This window comes from Oryzias latipes, chromosome 20, assembly GCF_002234675.1.
Source record: "Oryzias latipes chromosome 20, ASM223467v1".
In the NCBI taxonomy this organism is placed as follows: domain Eukaryota; kingdom Metazoa; phylum Chordata; class Actinopteri; order Beloniformes; family Adrianichthyidae; genus Oryzias; species Oryzias latipes.
This window is the reverse complement of record NC_019878.2, coordinates 11,762,093-11,784,714: the sequence shown is the minus strand read 5'-3', so window position 1 is coordinate 11,784,714 and position 22,622 is coordinate 11,762,093. Positions and strand designations below refer to the sequence as shown.

Here is a 22,622-nt window from a genome sequence, read left to right as displayed (position 1 = left end):
CTTCTTCATGTTCATTAAATTTTTCACCTCCAAACTTGTGGCTCAACTATTTCAAAACATTTCCAATAAACCATTTTAATTCATGCCAAGGTTGATGTGGTTTGTGTTGCATTTTTGTTTCAAATCCTTCTTTCAGTTGGAACAATGTTGGATTTGGCCCAAAATGCACCCACTTCCCACTTCAGACTGCTTCGGTAGTCTTTCCTGCCCCCTAGTGGTTTCACCAGGAATCTACGAGGCCCAACACAAGACACTTTTGTACAGATTTTTATTTCACAGCTGAGCTGTTGCATCAGTTACACACAAGACATAAGCACTAATAATAAAGTTCCCACAAAATAGTTTAAAAAAAAAAGTTTATCCATACACATTCAGAGTAAAGCGGCATGTTAGTAATAAACTGGTAAATATTGGAAATTTGAGAGTATTTAGGGGTAAATGGCAAATCGAGAAGAAATAAATACTGTGTGCAGTTTTGCAGGGATACATTACATACATGGAGTTACAGAGGGCGGCGGTTTTCTTAAGTAAAAAGGCGGAGGAGTTGGTTTCCAGTGATTTAAAAATACTGAAGGGTTCAGTCGAGACCACCGTCAGCTCAGATACGCCGTCAAAACGGACGCCGCGCCGTAAAATAAGACAAAATCTCACCAGTTTCAGCTTGAAGTGCTTCTTTTTTATATACTTAAGGGGGGAAAAAATGCATTTAGGTCACCATCAGGTATGCCTTGTAAACAAACACTGCTTTAAAAAAAACCAACAACTAAAGCTGGCAGATATTTCAGCTGGAATTGCATCAAACACGTGGTTTTAGAAAAAGGCACTGCAAAAAATTGCATGGGCGAGGGTGTCCGTCTGCGGTCCCGCCACTTTGTTGGCGCTGTCGAGGGCGATGAATTCTAAAAGAAGTATGTGGGAGTCGGGGGGGGGGGGGGGGGGGGGGGGGGCGCTGTCCCTGCTGCAGGGCATAAACAGGGGAGGGGCCTGTGCGCCTCAGTTCAGCAGCTCCAGGTAGGTGATGGGTACTTTGCCCTTCTGGCTCCCGCGCTCTCCCATCAGCCAGTCTGAATCCATGCCGAAGACGCTGCTGACCGTGATCACCTGTCAGGGGAAAAAAATGGCTTTTTTTCATTTATTAAAGCAGCTAAAGTTTTACTCTTAGCACCGCTGACTGTCTATGAGAACTGGACTGAGTGGCCCCTCCCCTCCTTGCGTTCCAAACAGGAAGTACATGCTGGTTTCAAGAAGCCAGAACAAACAGCTAATCCATTTACCAGAATAACCATTCTTGCTTTAACACCTTTTTTTTTCACATTTCACAATGAGATAGATAGCCTCAAAAAAAAGACAAACGTTTCAAACCTTTGATCCATGCCTGGTTTACGCTCCACAGCGATGTGTATCAATCGTCCAAACCCGATACCGTGTGGACTGGTTCCTACTAAGGGCGGCAGGCTTCGCTCGCAACCGTCCGGGATAAATGCGACGAATTGCTGAGAGGCGTTTCCACTTTTCAAGCCTGATTTGATTGTCTCCAGCGTTTTATTTGGCAACTTTCAACATGGACGACATCTTGATATGCGACACGTTGCGTTGGCAAACGTGTAGATGCACCATGAGGCAGAGGAAGTGCTACGTTCGCCCACTAGATGGGGAGGTGACTTCCATTCTGTAGTGCAAGTTAAGCGTATTTTACATGATGACCAAGTGCACTTCAGGTACTTTCACGTCAATCGACACGTTTGATGATCTTCTCCATAGAGTAGAACCACTTTTTAGCCATACCGGGGACACAGCATGGCTGCTCCGCCTGCAGAAACACTTTTGCTGACCGTCCAAAAAAATTGCAAGTGTGAATTCACAGGAAAGTGTTGGTGATAGTTTAGGAGAGGCTACTGTGAAGAAAGCGTTCCATGAAACACGCATCATCATGTGGAAATGTTCATGCTTCATTCACGTTGGGGATGCTTATGGTGTTCACACTGGACATGCAAGGAGGGGCTTCCTTCTCTTCTGGAAGAGTCTTGATGCAAATCTGGTCAATCTTGTTCCAGGCTTTTTCTTTCCCAGCTTTATTCTGATACATGAAGGACTTTGTGTTGTGGAATTGCGGCAGAACACAAACCCCAATTATTCCTTTCTCTACCAATTTCTAAACTGTTGGCACTTCTGAGAATTAAAGGAGACGTCATCCATACGTCCCCGATTGGTTAAAGTTAAACTGGTTTCATCTTCAACGCACATTCAGTAGCCGCACGTTTTGTATGTGGAGCCCAAAAATAGTCGTAGAAGCTTGTGCAACTACGTGTGAGCGAAAGGGCCAATGCGGAAGCGAGAAACAGGCATTTGCATAGACTGTCCATTGAAGGAAGTTGGCAACGTAGTTTAAAAGCTGATTTTGTTTCATTTCATTGTCTTCCAACACTCGCCTGCTCTCTCTCCGCCTCTGTACTCCCATATAAAGTATCAAAGGTTCTGGTCATTCATAACTTCTTTTAGAAAAGTTTTCATCATCAGCAAAGTTAAAAAGGACAATTAAGGACAGGTTAAATCTGCATGCAATTGTACTACATGCGTGCAATAACAGATGATGTCATCAGCTTCTGTCACATTTCGCTTCCGATCATTGTTGATGAGAATCTGTTCTGTATTGATCCTCCTGCTAAAATCAATGTTACGTAAATCAAACAAATAAAAGAGATGTCCGGTCTGCTCTTAAGTATTAGGGGTGTGGCCTTCCAACATAGTCACTCCTGATTGGTGAGAGTGGTTGCCATAGAAACGATAACTCAGACTGATCACTATTTAAGATTTCTGGCTACAACATGGCGGTATCGCAAAAAAAAGAAAAAAAAAAGTTCTTTCGTTGGAACTGGAAGGTCATTTTCTATAGGTGACGGCACACTCACTCCAGTTCTCGTATACAGACAATACTCGGCCTCAAAACCATGGAGGATACCGGACGACCGTCCATTCAGCTTCACAGCATCAAGTGCTGCTTGGAGGCTTTGAGGCTCAGAGGTGGTCCCGGGTTTCGACCCGAGGAACGTCCTGCTGGTACGTTTGGCGTATTGAGAGCGCGTGCTCACCTCGTCGGCCAGCAGGGAGAGCTCGCTGCTGCTGGCGGCGTCGTAGTCGTAGAGGACCCGGGCTTTGCGGCTGCCGCTGAAGCCGGCCGACGCACTCAGGCTGCTCTGGCCCGCCGACACGCTGGGCAGGGAGGCCGACACCGGGATGGTGGGCACGGAGATGCTGGCGCCGCCCGACACCTGGTTGTTGTTGGAAAACGTCGAGGGGAAGCTGGTGGGAGGGGAGGGGAGATGATCAGCACAGGAACTGCTGCCCAAAATGAGAAGTTGAGTTCATCTTGAAGGAGAACTTCTGAGAATGGAGTTTTAGTTTGAAACTAGTTCTACTTTTTCCATTTTCAGCTGGATCAAAGAAGGTTTCACTTCCATAAATGTTGGAAACTTCCCTTTAGGTTTCATTGCAACAAAATAAAGACATGAAATCAACATCAGCTGCTAAAACGTGAACATTTGCTGCAGCAGAATGATCACCTGCCCAGCTGCTTCTGCAGATCCACCATGTACTGGTAGCACTGAGCGTAATAGGTGGTTTGGGCCTCTACCAGGTCGTTCAGGCAGCGGAGGTGGTGTGCCTGCGAACGCACAGAGGAAGCGTTGAGAAACGGCGGCGCCGTGGAGCGCTGGGTGCGGATGGGCGACATACATGGGTGCTGCTGACGCCCTCTAGCAGCAGACGTGTGATCTCCGCCTGCCGATCGAACTCGCTCTGCGTCATCCTGAGCTCCTGCTCCGCCTGCAGGGAAAGAGACTCAAAGAATGAACCCGTTTGGATTTCCGTTATTTCTATTTTGTGAAATGGTTTTGGAGAAAAATACCATCATATGAACAGTTTCAGTTTACAAAGTGGGCTTTTATTTTGAAGACCCACTCTGATGAAAATTGGGTTTTAACTTGTTTTGTGGCATTTTTCTGATAAAAGGACATTTATAAAGAAAAATGAGCTCAAAATTGCATTTCTGAGTATTTCTTTATGCAAACTGTTGTGAATCAGGAGAAGAAGAAAAAGAAACACGCCGTTTGGTAAAGAGCTTATTGATGACGATGGGGCGGACTTACTGTGTGTTCTGTAGAAACTGTCCAAGACAATGACTGGGTATTGTTTGTTTTTGGCTGAAAACAGCATAATCGTTATAAAAAAAAAAAAACACTGGAAACATTTTGAAAATAGATCAACAGATGATGGGAGTGGGACTTTAAAACCTGGATCTATTCATCTGCAGGTGGATGCATCAGAATGGAGCGGAGCAGTGAGCTTCTACATCACTGCTACAAGCTTCTTACAGCTGCATTTTCTTTTTATCTGCTCCTGATTTACGACTACTTGAATAAATACATACTCAGAAATGCAATCGGAAGAATAATTGATTTGGTTTCTGTCCTCCTTCAAGTTGAAAACACCATTTTCCGTGTAGTGGATCTTTGAACAAATCTGATTTGATCCGATCTGAAGCGGTAGGTTTTTGCAGGGTTTGGCTCATGTCCATGTAGGATGAGGGTCATGGAGGGACAGGCGCCACCTGCTGGCTTTACCAAACATTGCTCCAACATTCCACTCACCTCTTGTTTCCTCCGCTCACATCTGCAGCTTTAAGTTTTCAAAACAAAAAACAAACAAAAAAACAACAGTGACACATGAGTTAGAGCTGCAGCTGCTGCACGGCCAACACGCCACGCCGCCGCCGTCTTTGGGAGAATGTGAAACGGCGACACACAAGCTGACGGGACGGAGCGTTCTTTAGCAAATGTGCAGCTTGTGTTACTCGCTGCACAGAAACCAACAACAAATGTTTCACAATCACTTTCTTTAAACCCGTTTATTCTGTCAAAATTCAAGAAAGCTTTCTGGGAAATGTAGGCATCGAGGCACAGAGGTGCAGCTCCACTGCAGAAATGCTTCAGGAGGAACTGCAGCTCTGAAACGCACTGAAAACGCAGACGAAACGAAAAACACATTTAGAACTACGAATAGTTATCTTAGGTCGGAAATGCTGGTTTAACTGAAGCTGCTCTGACAAAACCCGTCCAAAGAATCTCCAAAGATTCCAACACTAGAAGGAAGATGAAGATGGAAAAGACGCTGAAGAAGAACAGACTTCAGTTTAAATCAGTCGGACTCCTAAAACTGAGAACATAGTGAGAGCAAAAAGGGAACTCCTCGCTTCCTGTAGCTCCTCATGTGACTTCATGAGTCACATGAGGTGAAACCTGTGTAACTGTGTGGGTGTGTGTGTGTGTGTGTGTGTGACCATCAGAACTTGTGTGGATGCAGAGAGAGACTAAGAAAGACACGCCCACATCTTTAAGGCAGATCAACTGACACCAATTAGGAATCTTTTGGTGCGTTTTTTGTGTGTTAGTGTGTGCGTCTGTGTGTGTGTCTGTGTGTGCGTCTGTGTGTGACCATCAGAACTTCTGTGGATGCAGAGAGAGACTAAGAAAGACACGTCAACATCTTTAAGGCAGATCAACTGACACCAATTAGGAATCTTTTGGTGCGTTTTTTGGTGGGTGTTGTGCACCTCTGTGTGCATGTTATCTGTGTGTTTCTGTGCTTATTGTGTGTATGCATGCCGTGTGTGTGTGTTTGCATATGCATCTGTGTGTGTGTGTGTTTGGGTCTGTCTGTGTTTTTGGGTGTGTGTGTGTGTGTGTATGTCTGTGCATCCTTGTAAATGTGTGTGGGGATACTTTGTGTAGGCATGCTGTTTCTGAGTGTGTGTTTTTGAATGTGCATCTTTGTGTGTGTGTTTGTATGTATATCTTTGTGCGTGTAGGTCTGTGTGTGTTTTTGTGTTTGTGAATTCACACATGCATCACTGTATACGTGAGTGTGCATATCGTGTGTATGCATGCTGTTTGTGTATGTGTGTCTGTATGTGCATCTATGTGTATGTGTTTGTTTGTTTGTGCATCTGCATCTGTTTCTTGTGTGCATCTTTGTGTGTGTGTTTGTATGTGTGTGTGTGTTTGTATGTGAATATGAATGTGAATGTGTGTATGTGTGTGTGTGTGTTGGTGTGTGTGTGCGTGTGTGTGCGTGTGTCCTCACAGCAGCTCTGGCGTCGCTCATCCTGGCTTTCTTTAGTCGGGTTTTTGCTGCATCCAGGTCCAGACGTTTCACCTGCAGCAGCTTCCGCTCTTTCTAAGGGAAATATAGAAGACAAATGTTTCATAAGAACATTTTTGAAAAACACAAGTTTAAAAAACACAATAAGTAGGATTGTGTAATACAAATGTTGTACATGGCAAAGTTAATTTCAACAATTCAAAGTGTTTGACATAAAAGACGCAGTTAAAGGAGCGATCATTAAAAATAAAAATGTAAAGAAAGTTCTCTTCATCTTAAAGGAACAGAACAGATGTTAACGTGTGAATCCAAACTGATCACATGCAGCTGAGAACAGGCCAGTCTTTCACCTGGATTTAAATCAACAGCTTCAGCTGATCTAAGGCTGGCTCCAGATCTGTGGAGCATAGAAGCTGAATGCAGCTTCTCCATGATTGGTTTATGACAAAAAAGCAGATCCAGACGAGCAGAGAGGTCTGGCTGCTGCGTCAGGAGGTCAATCATGTCTTTTGGTGCGAAACAATTCAAACGTTCTAAAGTCTAAAGACCTCAGAGCTGGACTGATGGGGTTCTACTTTGTTTTAGTCCTTGGGAGAACCCCATCAGCAGAGTTCTGAATAAGATGCGGTTCCCTGATTGTTTTTTTTGGTAGTAAGAACACCGTTCCAGTCAGCAAGTCGCCTAAAGATGAAAGCATGAAGAATCTCAGATCTTTAATCCGTGAATTCATTTTCAGAAGACAGTCAGCTGATTTTGCGACTGCTTTCACGTGTTTATCAAAACTCAGGTCTGTGTCCATGACTGCAGCCAGGTTTCTGGCCTGGTTGGTGGTTTTCAGAGGACTAGAGTGAAGCTCTGTGGCGACCTTTAGCCCCAAAGACAGGGCCGTCGCTTTTACTTTTGTTTGTTTGTTTGAAGTAAGTTGAGACAAATCCAGCCATTAATGTCCTCAATGACATGACGTCTGTTTTCATGGATTCGAGTCTCTGGTTCGATTTGCAGCTTTTCAGACTTTCATTGTTGACTGAAGAGGAAACCTGTGATTTAAAAGAGAGCCCGTGTTGTCAAAACATGAAGGGGGAATCTCTAAATGACATGTCAGTGTCTAGCAGCTCATGCTAGTGTGTTGTTGATCCTCCGAACCAAGGCTGTCCAAATCCGGCCTTGAAGGCCGGTGTCCACCATGTTTTCCAACAAACAAGCTCCTTATTGGCTAAACAGGCCTGATCCAGGTAATCAGCAGCAGATAAGGCAGGATTTCTGGAAAACCAGGAGGAGGCCTCCAGGCCTGGATTTGGGCCCCCCTGAGCTAAACAATGACTGAGTCAGTCGTCAAACTCACCAGGATGGTTTTAAAATCCCCTTCCAGAAAATTTCGAAAAGGTGTGAGGAAGTTGATGGCGGCACTCTGGATGAACTCGCGCTCGGCCCCGCCAATCTGCTTCTGCGTCTCGCCGCATTTTATCAGGGCGTTTCCTGTCACGGTCAGCACAGGGGAAGCAACACACTTTACACAGAGCAGGAACTGACCCACAATGCAGCAGGAAATAGATTCTAGAGCACACAATCACAGCCAAATGACATATCTAAAGCTGTCAGCAGATAAGAATATTGGAGCTCATATCTCATTATAAAAACATAAACCAATTTGACTAAAGAAGGAAAAAAAACAAACCAGCTGGAAAAAACTGAATTTTCAGCGGAATTTAACAAAAGAAGACATAATAAGTAAAGTACAGTTCAACTTTTTCTTTTGTTGACACCAAGCTAGACACAAAAGTGTTTAAATTCTCACTACATGTTAAAAAAACGACAACTTTCACACTTTTTTGTTGTATTTGTTACCATACAATTGATGCTTTCTCAAACTAAAACACCTCAAAACAAACCAGTTCCGTGTCGTTAACGATTTCTATTCAAATAAAGTTATAGTTTGAAAGTCCGGCGGAACAAAACGGCCTTAAGAAACAAAGACGTTACTGATGCAAAAACAACAAAAAAAACACAATCACTGCATTGTTGTTGGTTATAATATGCATTTTTCTCTAAGTTTTTGATTCCATTCTTTGGATGATCCCATCTACGCCAACATTTCTTTACAGACTTACTAGTAAAAATGGGGTTTTATCCCCCCTCAGATTTCTACTCTGCACCAAAAGAATCTGCTTAATCACAGACAACGTTCGTGACAGACAGCAGGTGTCATCAGAGCGTCACGGACGCCACTCACCGTACGCCGTTCCAGGGCCGAATTCACTTCCTGACTCGATCATGGACTGTCCCAGCAACTCGTGGTTGTTCATTCGCGTGGGGGCTTTTTTCTCCAGCTTCTCGTACACAAACTCCTCCAGCCGGACATCTGCAGATGACAGCGTCCAAACTCAATCATGGAGTCACAAGACTTGTGTGGGGAAAAACCAGCAGCCGCTTTCATCAAGAAACTTTTTTTTTCTTTTCCAAGAATCTATTCATGTGCATGCGGTGGGTTTGAAGACAAATGCATTAGACCTGGAACCACCAGACGTTCTGTTTGTTTGGCTTCTGATGGGGTTCGGACCGCAGTGAGACGGCATCACAGTGCGAGGCCAACAGCTGAGGCCACACAGACCCCCCCACCTCCACCAATACTCTCACTGCAGAGCTTTTTAGACCAGATCCTATTCTGATAGTAAAAAAAAACACGTTTAAAATGTCTACATTTAAATTGATAAGGACCCTCGAGGTTATTTAATTACTTAAAAAAATATTTAGAATACAAATTATAAATGCTTGTATCCAGTTACAATAAAAAAAGTAACTAGTATAGAATTTTATTGTTATTTTTAAGTATTTTTGTTGTTTAGAGTGGGCTTTTAGACATTAAAAAAGGGCATTATCTTTAAAAAAAAATCAACACCCAGGTGAGGGGGGAGCCTATTTTACCACTAAAAATTCCAAGATGGACAATTTTTTAAGGAATAACGACCCCCCCCCCCCCCCCCTAAATGATCATATAATAGATTTTAGACACAGTAACTTTTAAAAAATACACTAAATGAGACTTTGAGACACTTAGTTTTAATGAAAACATTTCAAAGTAATAGAATGACATTAAAATAAATGATTTAAAATCTAAAAAAGATAAGGTTGATGGCCTAAGAACAATGTAAAAGTTAATATTTAAACATTTTATGCAGCCAGATGAATAATTTTGGAATTGTCTTTTCTTTTTTTTATGTACATAGTTTTAATTTAATAAGATAGTACATCAAGCCCTTAAAGTAGAAGACCTAGCTTGAACATTGCTTTAAAAAATCACTATAACGACCAATCAGAATGTGGATTCTGTATTTATTAATAGTTAATAATTCATTAATTTATAAATAATCCAGCAAACACTGGACATTCCCCCCACTCAAAAGAGATGAAAACAAACATGTCTGCCACCAAAATAAAAGCTCCAGTTTGTTGATGTATCAGGTCCGATGAATGCATTAGTGTGGTCTTCTTACTTGGGTTGGGCTGGAGGAGGACTTCTGTCTGCTTCATGATCTTTTCTGTCCACTGCTTGGTGTTCTCAGCTCTGACCAGCAGGTTCTCCAGGTGAGCGTCCAGCTCAGTCTTCTCAGCCTGGCCGAGCTTCTCCTCTGTAAACTGGACAATGTGGGTTGAGTTGAGGAGCTGACTGTGACTGTGTCACGGTTAGCATGAAGGGAAGCTAATGGAAATAGAAGTTCCCCCAATCTGATTAGCATACGGTTTTCTGTGGCTTTTATTCGCAGTTTGATTACAACTTGTGGTTTTGTCCAACTAACTAAAACACTCTGACAAATAAAAATTTAATTCACGGCGTGTAAGAATAGTTTTAGCAATAAATGTGCTAATTAGCTCTACAAAATTCGCGGCGCTAATGTTAGCATCTTAGCAAGGGAGCTAACGCCTTCTATACTGATAAGGCTAACGGCTAAAGTTAGCCACAACTTCCCCCGTCAGTGCATAAACTTACTTGTACCGCACGGCTCAGAAAAGTACCGGCGTCTGCGGCGAACCGCTTTACATTGAAATCCATGGCACAGCTGTGAAGATAAAACCCTGCTACTAAATCAGGTTGGTCTCACACTCCAACTGCCATCACTAAGGAAAATGTCATTGAAGCAAAATTTCGTCGCTGGTCCACCCAGCTGTTTAGCTAGACAAAGATAGTATACTCCGAGATGGATCCCGTTACCACCCTAACATTTTGACAGCACTGACGGGTTGTACGCATGCGCTTAATGAATACCGGAATCCCCAGAAAACGACATTTAAATGACAAGTTAACAACTAAAGAAAAAAAAGAGGGAAAAAAATAAAAATAAAACATTTTTTTCTGATTTATATTTTTAAAATACAATTATAATAATAGTCCAACGCTGGCATGACCGAAAAACTTCAAACATACATTTTTAGTTGGCAAAACCTTAAAACGAACATAGTCGAAGGTGGAAGGTTTCCATCTTTCTTTGCATGACTTCTTGGGCATTAAAATCCATTTGCTGCATACATATTACGCGGAAATGTCGTAGTTTCGTGTCGCAGTTTCATTGTGTACAGTTTATTATCATATTGAGATAAGATAAACTAGGGAGTGACAAGAAGCGAGATAAAGTGTCTTTTGAATAGCTGTGTGCAAGGTGTGTAATAAGACATGTATACAAGTGTTTGTAATAACTTTATTAACACTGAAATTTTTCATAATGTACACACATCATTTAAAGACCCACTACAATGAAAATCATCATTAAAAACCCATTGGGAAACCTTTTAAAATAGATCAAAAGATGATTGGAGTGGGATTTTAAAACACACACTGAATGCACCACACAAGCAGAACACAATAGTGACTTTATTTTGCCTCTTTAAAAAATACAAATAAAGAAAATAAATGATAAACGAGGGGAAAAAGTAACTTTCTTAAATTTCAAATTCATATTTCAAGTTCTATTTAATATTTTTAAACTATGTTGCGTTGGTAATGTCAAAGGGTACTGTGTCCGTTTTTTTTAAAGATGTTTAATTTTGTAAAGAGTTACCCTTATACTTTATAAATAAAGTTTGATTGGATTGGATTTGATTTGATTAACTGCAGCACAAATCATGGAACAGACGCTTTTCACGTGGCGTCACATGATCGGCATTTTTGTTACGTTACCATTGAAAAGGGCATTTTTTAAACTAGAAAATTACTTTAATTGTTTAAAAATTGACTTTTTTTACCTACTTCTTAATGAGTTGTTTTGGAGAATGACATCAATATGCAATGTTTGGATTAAGTTTCTTCTCGTTTCTGGTGGAGAACCTAAGCAAAGTTTTCATGTTTGGAACATCAGTCAGCCAAGGCAGAGAAATTAAAAACTACTACATTTTTATGGCTTTTTGCACAAAACGTATAGAGATTAAATAAATATGGTGCTTTTTTTTTTCTTTTTTTTTTTTTACAAACCTTTTGTAAGAAAGGCATCTTTGGAGGGAAGTCAGGCCAATTTTTTAGAAAAACACAACCCATCATCAGATCTGGTTGCGATTATGCCAGAGTGGGGCTGCTACCTGCTGTGTGGGAGGAAGTCAAGCAGAGGCAGACTTCCCCTCTGCAGGCTTCCAACACACCGTCAGCTGCCATCTCTGCCTCCGTACTGCATTCAATAAAACTTTTGCTCACCAGAAATTAAAGCTTTACCACTGCAACTGTTGGTTTAAAACATTTCCTTATGGTTAAGGTAACAAGAGAGGCATAAATACTGAAAACCAAACAGTTTTTCACTGTCTGTCAAGCTGCGTTTTTAAGTTAAGATGAGGACAAATCCAACTTTCATACATGTCGGGGTGGAGGCGTTGAACACATCAGCACTTGTAGAAAGACTGCAGAGCAGAGCGGGGCCCTCTGAGGAAGGTGGAGGTTGTTCCAGCAGTAAATCCGCCCGTCGCTGCTCTTTCACTTCACGATAACAGAGAGCACTCCGAGGAATAAGACCAGAGAGCCCTGCTCTGAGCTGACAAAAAAGGATTTTCCGATCAGCCCCTGATACAGACAACAGAACAGAAGCGCGATGGGAGCAGAGACGTCCAAAAACCAGAAGCCTGCACAAACTATCACTTGGTTACATGATGGAGCTTCTGACAGAGCAAAAGGATTCAAGTTTCATTCAGCACATGGCTTTAGAATGAAGCTGTCATTAGCTGCAGCTGCCAAAGAAAAACCCATCTGTAGCGGGAAAGTCTGCGAGGATCATGTCCCTGTAAGCGAACGCAACATGGCCTGTTGTGTTTGTGGCACAGCGGGAGCTGAACTACACGCTTCGACTCTTGTTGACCACACTTTTGGCCAGCTCCAACAGGAGAGGGAATCTGAGCGTCCTCTTCCTCCACGACTCCGGAACTCCCTGAAGACCGCTCTGAAAAAGACATGAGGCAAAAAAAAAACAAAAAATGCTGAGTCTTTAGCGCAAATGAACTGGAACACTTTCCAAATACTAAAAATGAAAAAGCAAAAATCTACAGGAAAGACAGCTTCCATCCTGCATAATTCTTCCACAGTGGATAGGTTTGTATTCAGAGGGATGGTCTTTAATTATGATTAGGCCGTTTTTAGGCAAAAAATTGTGCCATTTTCTAGGACATTGTTTCTGCAGAGCGGCAGGAGTTCATTAGAAATTTGCCACTGTAAGCTAGCAAGAGAGGTGTCCAAATCCAGGCCTCGAAGGCCGGTGTCCAACATGTTTTCCAACAAACAAGCTCCTTATTGGCCAAATACACCTGATCCAGGTAATCAGCAGCAGACCAGGCAGGCTTTCTGGAAAACCAGAAGGAGGGTGGACCTCCAGGGCTGGATTTGGGTTAGGAGCTCCAGTAATGATGAGGGAAAAGGGGGCAGGACTGCTCTGGTCCCCACCACAATTCAGAAAACGACACAGGTTTTTTGGATTTTGCCTAAAAATGGCATAATCCTAATTCTAAGACCACTGGGAACGCTTCTACAATAAAACAAAAGTAAGGCTGGACCACTGACCACTACACCACCAGCCCATTTCTGAGGATTTAGGCCATCAAAGCCAACCAGCATTAACTGACCTGTGCTCCCAAACAAGCTCCTATAAAGGAGGCTCGGCTGGCGGTGCATCCTCCACGCCGCATCGTGTCTCTGACGGCTTCATCCAGTCGGCTCAGCGTCAGGACTCCATGGAGCGCCGCCTGGAAGGCACCGGGCAGAGCTGGACACACATTCAGACCATTAATGACAAATGGGATCCGGTTTGTTGCTTCATTTAACCAGGCTTCCATTTCTCCATAAATGCTCCACATTTCATATGAAATCAGGATATTCTTGAGGTGAACAAAAAAACCAGATTGTAAAACTGAAAAACAAAAAAACAGGAAAGGAAAAACGTTTTCAACTTCAATGGTAAACTTAAAAGAAATGTAGACATTTTATTGTAAATTTGAAATAAATTCATTTTAAACTAGAAGGAAATCATGAAACTTTTAAAGAAGAAAAAAGTTAACCTAAAAATGTTACCAAATGTGAATTAAAATATATTTATTTTCTAACTTTCTTCATTTGCAAATTTTCAATATTTCTTTCAGGTTTTAAATAAAACAATAAATGTTTAAACAAATATACATATTTTTATTTAAAATTTTATTTTTCAAATATTTAAACTTATATTTTTAACATTTCTATCAAATTTACAATATAATGTTTTTTAATTTACAAATTAATTTAGCAAATTTTAATGTTAATTTGTTTTTCAAATTTACATTTTTATTTTTTAGATTTCCAATACTTTCCTCAAGTTTTCAAAATCCATTTTTGAGTTTTAAAATTGTCAACCATTTCTTGGGAATTTAAAATCCAGTCTATCCTTCACTTTGAGCTGAACCTGATTTAACTCCCTCATTTTGCCTTCTTTTTTTTTCTTTTTTTCTTTCACAGCCATCATCAGGGACCTGGAGACAGAAACGTGCTCGCTTTCGTTTCAAACCGGAGACGTTGACTCAGCAGGACGAGCGAAACGGGGAGGAAGGAGGAGGAAGACCATTAGAGATCAAAGACCAGCGGATCTGCTGGCAGGAAGAGCGTGCAGCCAGGCAGTGCCAAGTCAACAGACTGGAGCCCTGCTGCTGTCTGCTTGCTTACCTCATGTGTTAGTGAACACAGCAGGTATGAGCTGATGGGATTGCTGGGCTAGGCTGTCCTTCACCTGGTGGACATGCGCTTCCATGGAGACACGTTGGGAAAGAGAGGAAACATTTACTTTGCTGCAGTGACACCGTTTTCCATGTTTTTGTTGATTAAAAGGGAAAGACTGTGCATTTTAATGTATTTTCTGTAATTATTGTCATGTTTCTGACCTTCACTGCATATCAGTGAAGGGATTTTCCTACATAAAAATCCACCATGGTTTAAAGAAATTCATATAGATCTCTAAAAATGAACCACCCTGATGAAGTCATGGCTCATTTCAGATAAAAACTGTGAAGAAAAAATTGAAGGAATTCAGGGTAAAGCTATTTTTAAATGTTCTCATATCAAAAGCAAAACAGTTTGGAAAATAAGGGTATAGTCCGGACGCTTTTAATTTGAAAGCGGATCCCTTTTCTTCATTGATTTCACAGTCTAATTGTGTGAAAGTTGATCTTGAAGTGACCTTTTCTTGGATTTTTCCACCAACCAGTTTTTTGCATCAGTTTTTCTTTGCATCAGTTTTCTGACATCACAGCAGGAGAAACCATCCAAATAAAAGACGAACGGGGGCCAAAATCTCTTCTGAGGCTCAATCAATGGGTCAAAATCCACCAAGGAAATCAAACACACGTGTCGGGGATGTCTAAAAGAGGTTTTTAACTTATTATTGGATGAGTCTACGGCTTGGCGGCCATTTGATGTGAAATTTGGCAATTTTCCAACGATGTGGGAAATGAAGACTTTTGTTGGAGCGAGCTTTACAAAATGTCACACACATGCTGCCAGGTTAAATCTACAACCACGACCCAGGTTTTGTACAAGTAACAAATTTAGTAAAAATCAATCGCCTTCTAACTCCTTGGGCATCATCATGTAGCTACTTTGTATAAAATGCTGAAATTGGAAGTTGTGGATTTTGAACGACGTTAGCTTGGCGCACTCCCAAAATTGGCGTTCCCCTGTTAAATGCACTTTTTTTTTTACCAGGATAGTGTGAAAATTGAATACATGAATCCCTTTACCAGGTTCCAAGTTGTTTTTAGCTTCTTTTTGCTCTAAAAAGTCGAGAATGTTTGTCTCATTAAGAGCTAGGATCTAGAAATAAGTAAATTATTATTATTAAAATGAGTCTAAATCTGTTTGCTTCATACTCTTGACAAAAATATTTTGATTGATTTAAGACCAAAAAAATTCAAAGTGTGCTTGAATTTTTGGTTACATTTTAGGGATGTTATTTAAAGTTCAATAAATGTTGACAAGTTAAACTGGCTTTCATTGTCATTCATCAAAAATGTACATTTATGTTCTAAGAATAAGTGCTGGTGTTTGATTCTATTAGAATCTGTTATGTTGGGCCACTTTGTACTGAGACTAGTTTTTGTAACTGTTATCAAAATTAACTTCAATTAAGTACATTAAAAAAATATACAAACCAGTTTGATTTAAACTAGCGAAAAATACTTATTAGGCTGTATAACATTCAATTTAAAGTTATTCTGTCCAGAAGTTAATTTTTATTTTGTTTTTACTGTTTTGAATGTTTGTGTGGAATTCTTTGTGTTTAGATTTTAATGTATTATTATTACATTTCTTGTTAAGTAAAAATGGACAGATAATTCAACTACTTATCAGTGACTTTCTTCTGAAGATTCGTGTTCTTTTCCTGTTTTTGCAGTGTGACTGAGCTGCATGTTGCCATCAGCAGGTGGTGGTGTAGGCTCTGAGGATGACTTGTGATGAAGATGAGAGGAAATGTGACTTCACACTTCTGAAAAAATTGATAAAGCTCTTGAAGAATTCTAAAATTGATTGTTTTGTCAGTTTGATCTCTTCCATTGAAGTTTTTTTTTGCTATTCTCTCATTCTTGTCAGTTTTGACATATGACATTCTCAAAAGCCACGTATTGGGAAATGTAAAAACCAGATTGAGAATTTATGTTAAGTAAGTCTATTTGAAATTTCTCTTCTAGCATCCATTTTTCTAACCAGCAACTTCAAAATGCTCCAAATAAAAAAGTTGATGGCCTTTAAACAAACCATGAGAGGAGATTTCACTTGGACACGCCGTAACTTTAGCTTCTGCTTTACATGGAAAATATAGCAAATGAGCAATGCATGCTGGGTGATTTAGAAAATAAAAAGGTTATATAAACTTCTCTTTATACAAACATTTGATTTTCTTTAAATAGGTCGTCCTAAATTACAGTGTTGATTATAAAAATTAAGCGCCTTCTAATAATTTTTCACTAATTAATGAAAATAGATTTTTCTGTCGAAATTTTTTTCCCCAATAGATCCCAAAATGTGTTACAGTAATTTACAATAATAACAAAAATATTTTACTATAAAAATAAAAAAATTAATGTGTTTTACTTTTTTTTAAAATTATCATATTTTCTAAACTAGAAGGCGTATGTAAAAGCCCAAATTTTTTTCCAAAATTGACAGTGTGCCCTATAATCCGTAGCGCCTTCTATATTTTGATCAATTCTGGTCACTGATTTTGAGAGGTACACAGCGCGCTGTTAAAATTTCAGTCTTTATTTAACGAGTTCCACATGAAACGGCCGATATGTAGTGGTGTTGGACTGTGTTTTTTATTTATTTTACGTGTTACTAACACGGTTGGGAGTTAGCATAGTCACAGTAATGTTTGTTTTAATGCTATCAGGCTTTTTTTTAATGATACCAGTTTCGGAGTAAACGTTTTTGTAAATATGCTAACGTGTGGCAGTGTTCGACTGTGTGCGTTGTTTTTTGTGTTACTAACTTGGTTGGGAGTTGGCATAGCATAGTTTTTACGTCAATCAAGATTGGGGCTATATGTGTATTCCCGCCCTTCTCCCTAACTACTAAAAAACCATATAGTGCGGGACTATCGCCCTGGATTTCAAAAGCAATTCGGACGCCATGCCCACTACTTTTTTTTTCTTTTCTAATTGATTTGAACATTTTTACTAAAATTGCTCAAACGCAATGCATTGTGGTCTATATTCCCCAATCTAGTGAGTATCGATGCGCACCGCTTTTTCACAGAGACTTCTGGGAAAGTTCTAGGGCACTCAATTTTGGAATTGTAGACAGTCCTACAAAATGGCGAATGCACTATAAGGTGCACTGTGTGGTGAGGAGGGAGGGAATTCGCGCACAACCTGAGAGATGCAGGTTTAGAGAATTCGCTGACGCAGTAACACTTAAAATGTGGCTAACATGTAGCATGTTACAAACAAGTTCTAGAGGTACTGTGACACAGATGTACAGACTTATCTCTTATCTCGTATAATGCATTATAGTTTCAAAATTATAAATGACATAGGTTTGAAAGTAGACCATTCATTGGTGATGTGCCTTATTGTCCAGTGCGCCTTATTGTGTGCTATTGATCAATTAGTTTTCAAAATGACTCAGTGTAGTTAAAAATAGCTAAAAATATAATAATACATCGAAAAATATTGTGTTCTTTGAAAGGAATAGAACTTCTTAAGCCCTACCAACCACTGCCTTGTCCAGATCCTGAGGGTTTTGTCTCTTTGGGTCATTCAGCTGAGCAAGAACCACATCCAGCACCTTCGGATCAGGACCGTTCAGGATGAAATGCTCTAAAACCCTAAGACGTCAAACAGGAACATAAAGTCAGACGGACAGGAAGCTCACAACTTTCTTTTCCTGGTAGCACCTGTCCTCCTGACCTTGCTGCAGCCAGAGTCACCGCCACGCACATGTCGTTGTTCTGCGTGACTCGGACGGCCTTCTCCACCTTCTCAAGCATCTCCGGCTTGCCGGCGAAGGCGGCCACCACCGGAGCCAGTTTGGTGATGCCATCTATCTGACAGTCCACGTCACAGCCTTGGATACAAACAGCAGTAACAACACAGCAGTCGTTGACAGAAGATGCTTGATACCTGCAACATTTACCGGTTTCTTCTTTGCCAGCATCCACGTTTCTGATGAAAGCCTTCAGGCTGCTGTGCCTCCACGGGCCATCGATCGGAAGAACGGCTTTGGGCCCTGCATTTGGAAGCATTAGTCTGAATGGTAGCGTGGCTGTGTCTGAATTCCCTCACTAGTCCCTAATCCTACACGACTATATAGTGTGAGACTACGAAGTGCCTCAGATTTTAATGTAATTTAGACACCATGGTCACCTAAACACCAAATAGGACGTCACCCAAACTTGGATAATTTATAAAAAATACATTTAAATATATTTTTTTTCAAATGACAAATACTTTACACGCAATGCATTGTGGTCTATATTTGCCAATCCAGTGAACATTGATGCCTACTTGTTTTTTGCTGAGACTTCTGGTAAATTTCCAGGGCACTGGATTTTGGAATTGTAGATTGGGACACCCTAAAAAAAACAAAGAATGTCCTATGTAATGCACTAACCGGGGGGTAGTGAGGGACTTTGGACATAAAGCATTAATTAGGAATGTCTATCTATCCGATTGACTAGAATTGATACACATCTCAATACAATACAATTCAAACATAAAAACTTGCATTCTGGGTCTTTTAGGCTGGTTGGTTCTTTATGTGTCATTTTAATTTATTCAGGTATTGTTTAAAGGGCTTTTAAAAAAAGTATTATCGTATGTTTGGCGCATACATCCCTCTGTGGTTCACCTTCAGCCAAACCCAACTTGGCTGAAGCAAGCTTGTGATTGGATGTCTTTTTGTTTACATTACATATGCATAAAAGGCAACAGAGAGCAAAACAGGAAGAGAAACTGACCAAGTTCGCCAGAAACTGATTATTTACTTCCTGTTCAATTTTATACCTTTTTAACCAACACAAGCTTATTTGTCATTGCTGTTACTTTTAGCACTAGAATGATTTTTGGATATACATCTGTATACTTTAATATCAATTCAACCAGAAGAGGAGAAAAAGACGTCTTTTTGGAGTTCTCTATTTTGTTGGGCTGGGATGTACATCCCTGTTCTGCTATGAGTTAGAAAACTCTCTAAAATTTACTGGACCCAGTGGTGTACTGTGCGACTATGGTAATTTACTGCTCGAACGCACTTCATGGGACATCCACACATTAACGACAAAAAGAACAGAAAACTGCTAATTCAGTGAAGACATTGAATGGTTTTCATGGATAGGCCCATTAGCAAGGGGAAAAAAAGCCTTTACATGCTGTTATCAGACGATAGCAGAGGCTCCAGCATCCCAGCAGGACTGTAAAAGTTGGTGATTAACCATTGACTGTATATGAGAACTTGACTGAGTGACCCCTCCACCCTCTCGTTCCAAACAGGAAGTTTAGCTGCTAGTTCCAGGAAGCTAAAATCCCATAGACTTCTGTTGAGAAATATAAAGCTATTACCCTATTTGTCATAACAACCATTGTTTCTCTGATGCCTTTTTTTTTTTACACGTTCTTGCTAATACTGGCTTTTTGTCATGATAATTTTTCTCTATTGTAAGTTATTCAAGTTATAAACTGGCCAATCAGTTTCCTCAACAAAAGTATGCGGTCTAAAAGTATGTTGAATGTTCAAAACGTTTGATTGACAGATTTAAGTGGTATCAGTGTGGATTTCCAACAGGCTCACTCCTGATTGGCGAGACAATAGAAACGTTGACTCGGACCAACCACTTCTTACTGATGATTTCTGGTTCCAACATGGCGGTGTCTGTATTGCGCAAAATTGACGAATGAACTGATTTTGTTTAGTTGAAGCCTGGAAGTTATTCATTTTCTATGGGTGACGTCACATTTGATCAATCCAGTTCTCAAATTAGGTCAATGTGATTAACATGTGCAAATGGCCGTCCTGAACATGCAGCAGCTCAGGCTTTAATGTTTGTGCAGCAGCTGGACAGAGAAAGCACCTTCTTTTTTCCTGTAGGGATCATTAACAGGTAGATCGTACACAGTCTCCGGTCCAAAGAACTTGTAGAAGCGCTCAGTTAAGTCTTTCACATCCAGATCTGCCAAAAAAGGAAAAGTAGAAAAAAGATTCTGACTTTGTTTTCTTAACCCTACATAACCCATTGTAGTATATTTGATTCACGCATTTCTGAGTACTTTACTTCTTGGCAAGATCCAAAACTTCCTTAAAAACCAATTGTTTGTATTTTGGTCCCATGCTTCCTGCCCTGTAGTGCATTTTCATGCCACTAGGGGCAGTAGAAGAGCTTTTTCCTGCTCATTTCGCGAAGGCTGCCTCCATTAAAATCCAAGAAACACTTTTGGCGGGAAAAGTTTTGCTAATTTTCAAAACTTTTCAAAGGAAATAACTCATCTATTGGTAATCCTCTTTTCAAATGACTACTTTCTAAATTTAAAGCGGAATTAGTTGATTCTTTATAATCCATTTAAACCATGTTATGAAAGTGTGGATCAAATTTGAGACAGTGGCTAAATAAGGGAAAAATCTTCCTGTACATTCTTGTCAATCTTTATGCATCTCAAACTAAGATTTGTGAGCAAAACGTTACCAAATGAACCAACTTATCATACCATCGTATGTCATAAAAAATGTATTGGAAAAAATATTTTTTGTGGATTTCATCAAGGAGAAAAAAAGTCCTAATTTCAATAAATGTTCCTTTTCTGTCAATTCTTTGATGCAGTGGGCTTAACAGTGTTAATATCTTAAATCTGACTGAAAAACTAAAAATAAAAGAAGCATTCTGAGCTCTGAAAAACCTGGATTTGGGTCAACAGAAGTACCTCCACACTGACTCAGAGACTCCAGCAGGACGTACGCCTGGTCCCCATAGCAGGTCTGCTCGCCTGTTGCCCTGCAGTAAAAAGGATTGGCTGACTGAGGCCGAAACTCTGGACAGGGCTCCAGATCGGAGAGGACTTCCTTCAGCCTGTCGGGGTTGTAAATCCAGTGCATTGGCTGGGCTGACGACAAGAACATGACAGGTGAAGGTGAAATGAGTCTCCTGCAGTGGCAGGAACTCCTGTTCTCCTTCAGCTTTCAGTTTTCCATGCAGCCGCTGGAAAAGCACACTTTTGTTTTCGTGACTCATGAAAAAAACACGCCACCCTTGTGTTTTATCAGCTCCAACAGATGTTTCTGATGGAACAGGCTGCAGATAACGCTCAAGTAATTGTGAAAACCAGCTCACTTGCACATTTTACAGACTTTTATCACAAATACAACAAAAATATCTGCAAATATTTTTAAGGAAACATTTGTTTTTATAAGAACAACAAATGCAAGTTGCATGCACTTTATCTCACCAGCGGCGTCTGCCACTGCTGCACCGATGATGGCTCCAATGGCTCTGTCAGCCACGGTCAAGGCCATTTTTGTCACTGTATTAGAGGAAAACATGGATAAGATACAAGACAGTTGCAATGACAGCTGACATTTTGTAAGAAAACAAAAATAAATTGCTGCCTTGACAAGACTGTCCCTAAAAAACTTGATGACACTAAATTTGGCTAAATTTAGCTTTAACTAACATAAACGAGAGATCTGTTACATTTTATGTCCATCAGAACAACAGATTAAACTAATTTTACACTACTTAAACTACAAAAATGTAGAAATTATTAGGATAAATGTTAGTTACTGACTTTGATATACTTTAAAACAAAAGCTATTCATGAAACACAAAAAAACAAAGAATTTTTTTAGTTTGATCTCAGAAATCAGGTGTTTAAACTCTTACCTCAGTGGCCAGTCTTTAACTCTCACGCCACCACGTGAAATGTTGTCTGAAATACTGTTTTCTGGTGGGGAGGGGGTCCTTCAGAGAGGGTGATATAAGCATTCAACCACTACGGGTCGAAAAACTGTTGCATAATGATCCTGACGGAGTTTCAAAGAGAGATTTCAAAATTAGAAAAATAAACTTCAAATTTCCAAATACAGCATTACAACAAAAAAACATGTTTTATATGTTTTATACTTATATACTATAGTGATTTAGGAAATGAAAATAAAGCCATAAAATGATTACAGTTTTTCTCAAAAAGTCAATCCCCTTAACCAAATGACCAGTTGTCTAAACACATTTACTAAATTTTACCACCTTTTTCCAATATCTTAAACACATTTCACATGAAGACACACTTCACAGAACACAATCCTCTGTTCTCATAAATATTAACATGTTTTTCTTTGCTAAAAGAGAAGTTGCAAAAGAAATCTGTTCATATTCTCAAATGAAAGCTCATGTGATGCAAAATACTAGCCACAGTCAGCAAGATTTGAACACAATGAACACACATTCTTAACACACTGTCATGTGCGGGAGGCTCGAGAGCCGGTAGGACCCAGGCGCAGA

General features: G+C 40.2%; 1 protein-coding gene and 1 pseudogene across 4 annotated transcripts; both read right to left on the bottom strand.

Annotated features, from left to right (window-relative positions):
• Positions 1–251: 251 nt before the first annotated feature.
• LOC101156208 (endophilin-B1) lies at positions 252–10,466 on the bottom strand. Its single transcript, XM_023950215.1, has 9 exons — positions 10,142–10,466; positions 9,648–9,789; positions 8,387–8,515; positions 7,499–7,632; positions 6,139–6,231; positions 3,733–3,822; positions 3,561–3,661; positions 3,090–3,300; positions 252–1,101 (listed from the first exon to the last, which is right to left on the bottom strand). The coding sequence occupies exons 1-9, from the start codon at positions 10,202–10,204 to the stop codon at positions 994–996; spliced, it is 1,071 nt and encodes a 356-aa protein (XP_023805983.1). The 5' UTR covers positions 10,205–10,466; the 3' UTR covers positions 252–993.
• A 364-nt stretch (positions 10,467–10,830) lies between these two features.
• Positions 10,831–22,131, bottom strand: LOC101155972 (annotated as a pseudogene). Of its 3 annotated transcripts, none has more exons than XR_002292598.2 (10): positions 22,005–22,127; positions 21,571–21,645; positions 21,025–21,228; positions 20,205–20,303; positions 18,272–18,364; positions 18,046–18,202; positions 17,848–17,963; positions 14,309–14,386; positions 13,243–13,382; positions 10,831–12,566 (listed from the first exon to the last, which is right to left on the bottom strand). The product of XR_002292598.2 is annotated as a crystallin J1B-like, transcript variant X1 (transcript). The 3 variants fall into 3 exon arrangements; XR_002292599.2 differs by having other exon boundaries at positions 21,049–21,228; positions 22,005–22,124; XR_002292600.2 differs by lacking the exon at positions 14,309–14,386 and having other exon boundaries at positions 22,005–22,131.
• Positions 22,132–22,622: the final 491 nt, after the last annotated feature.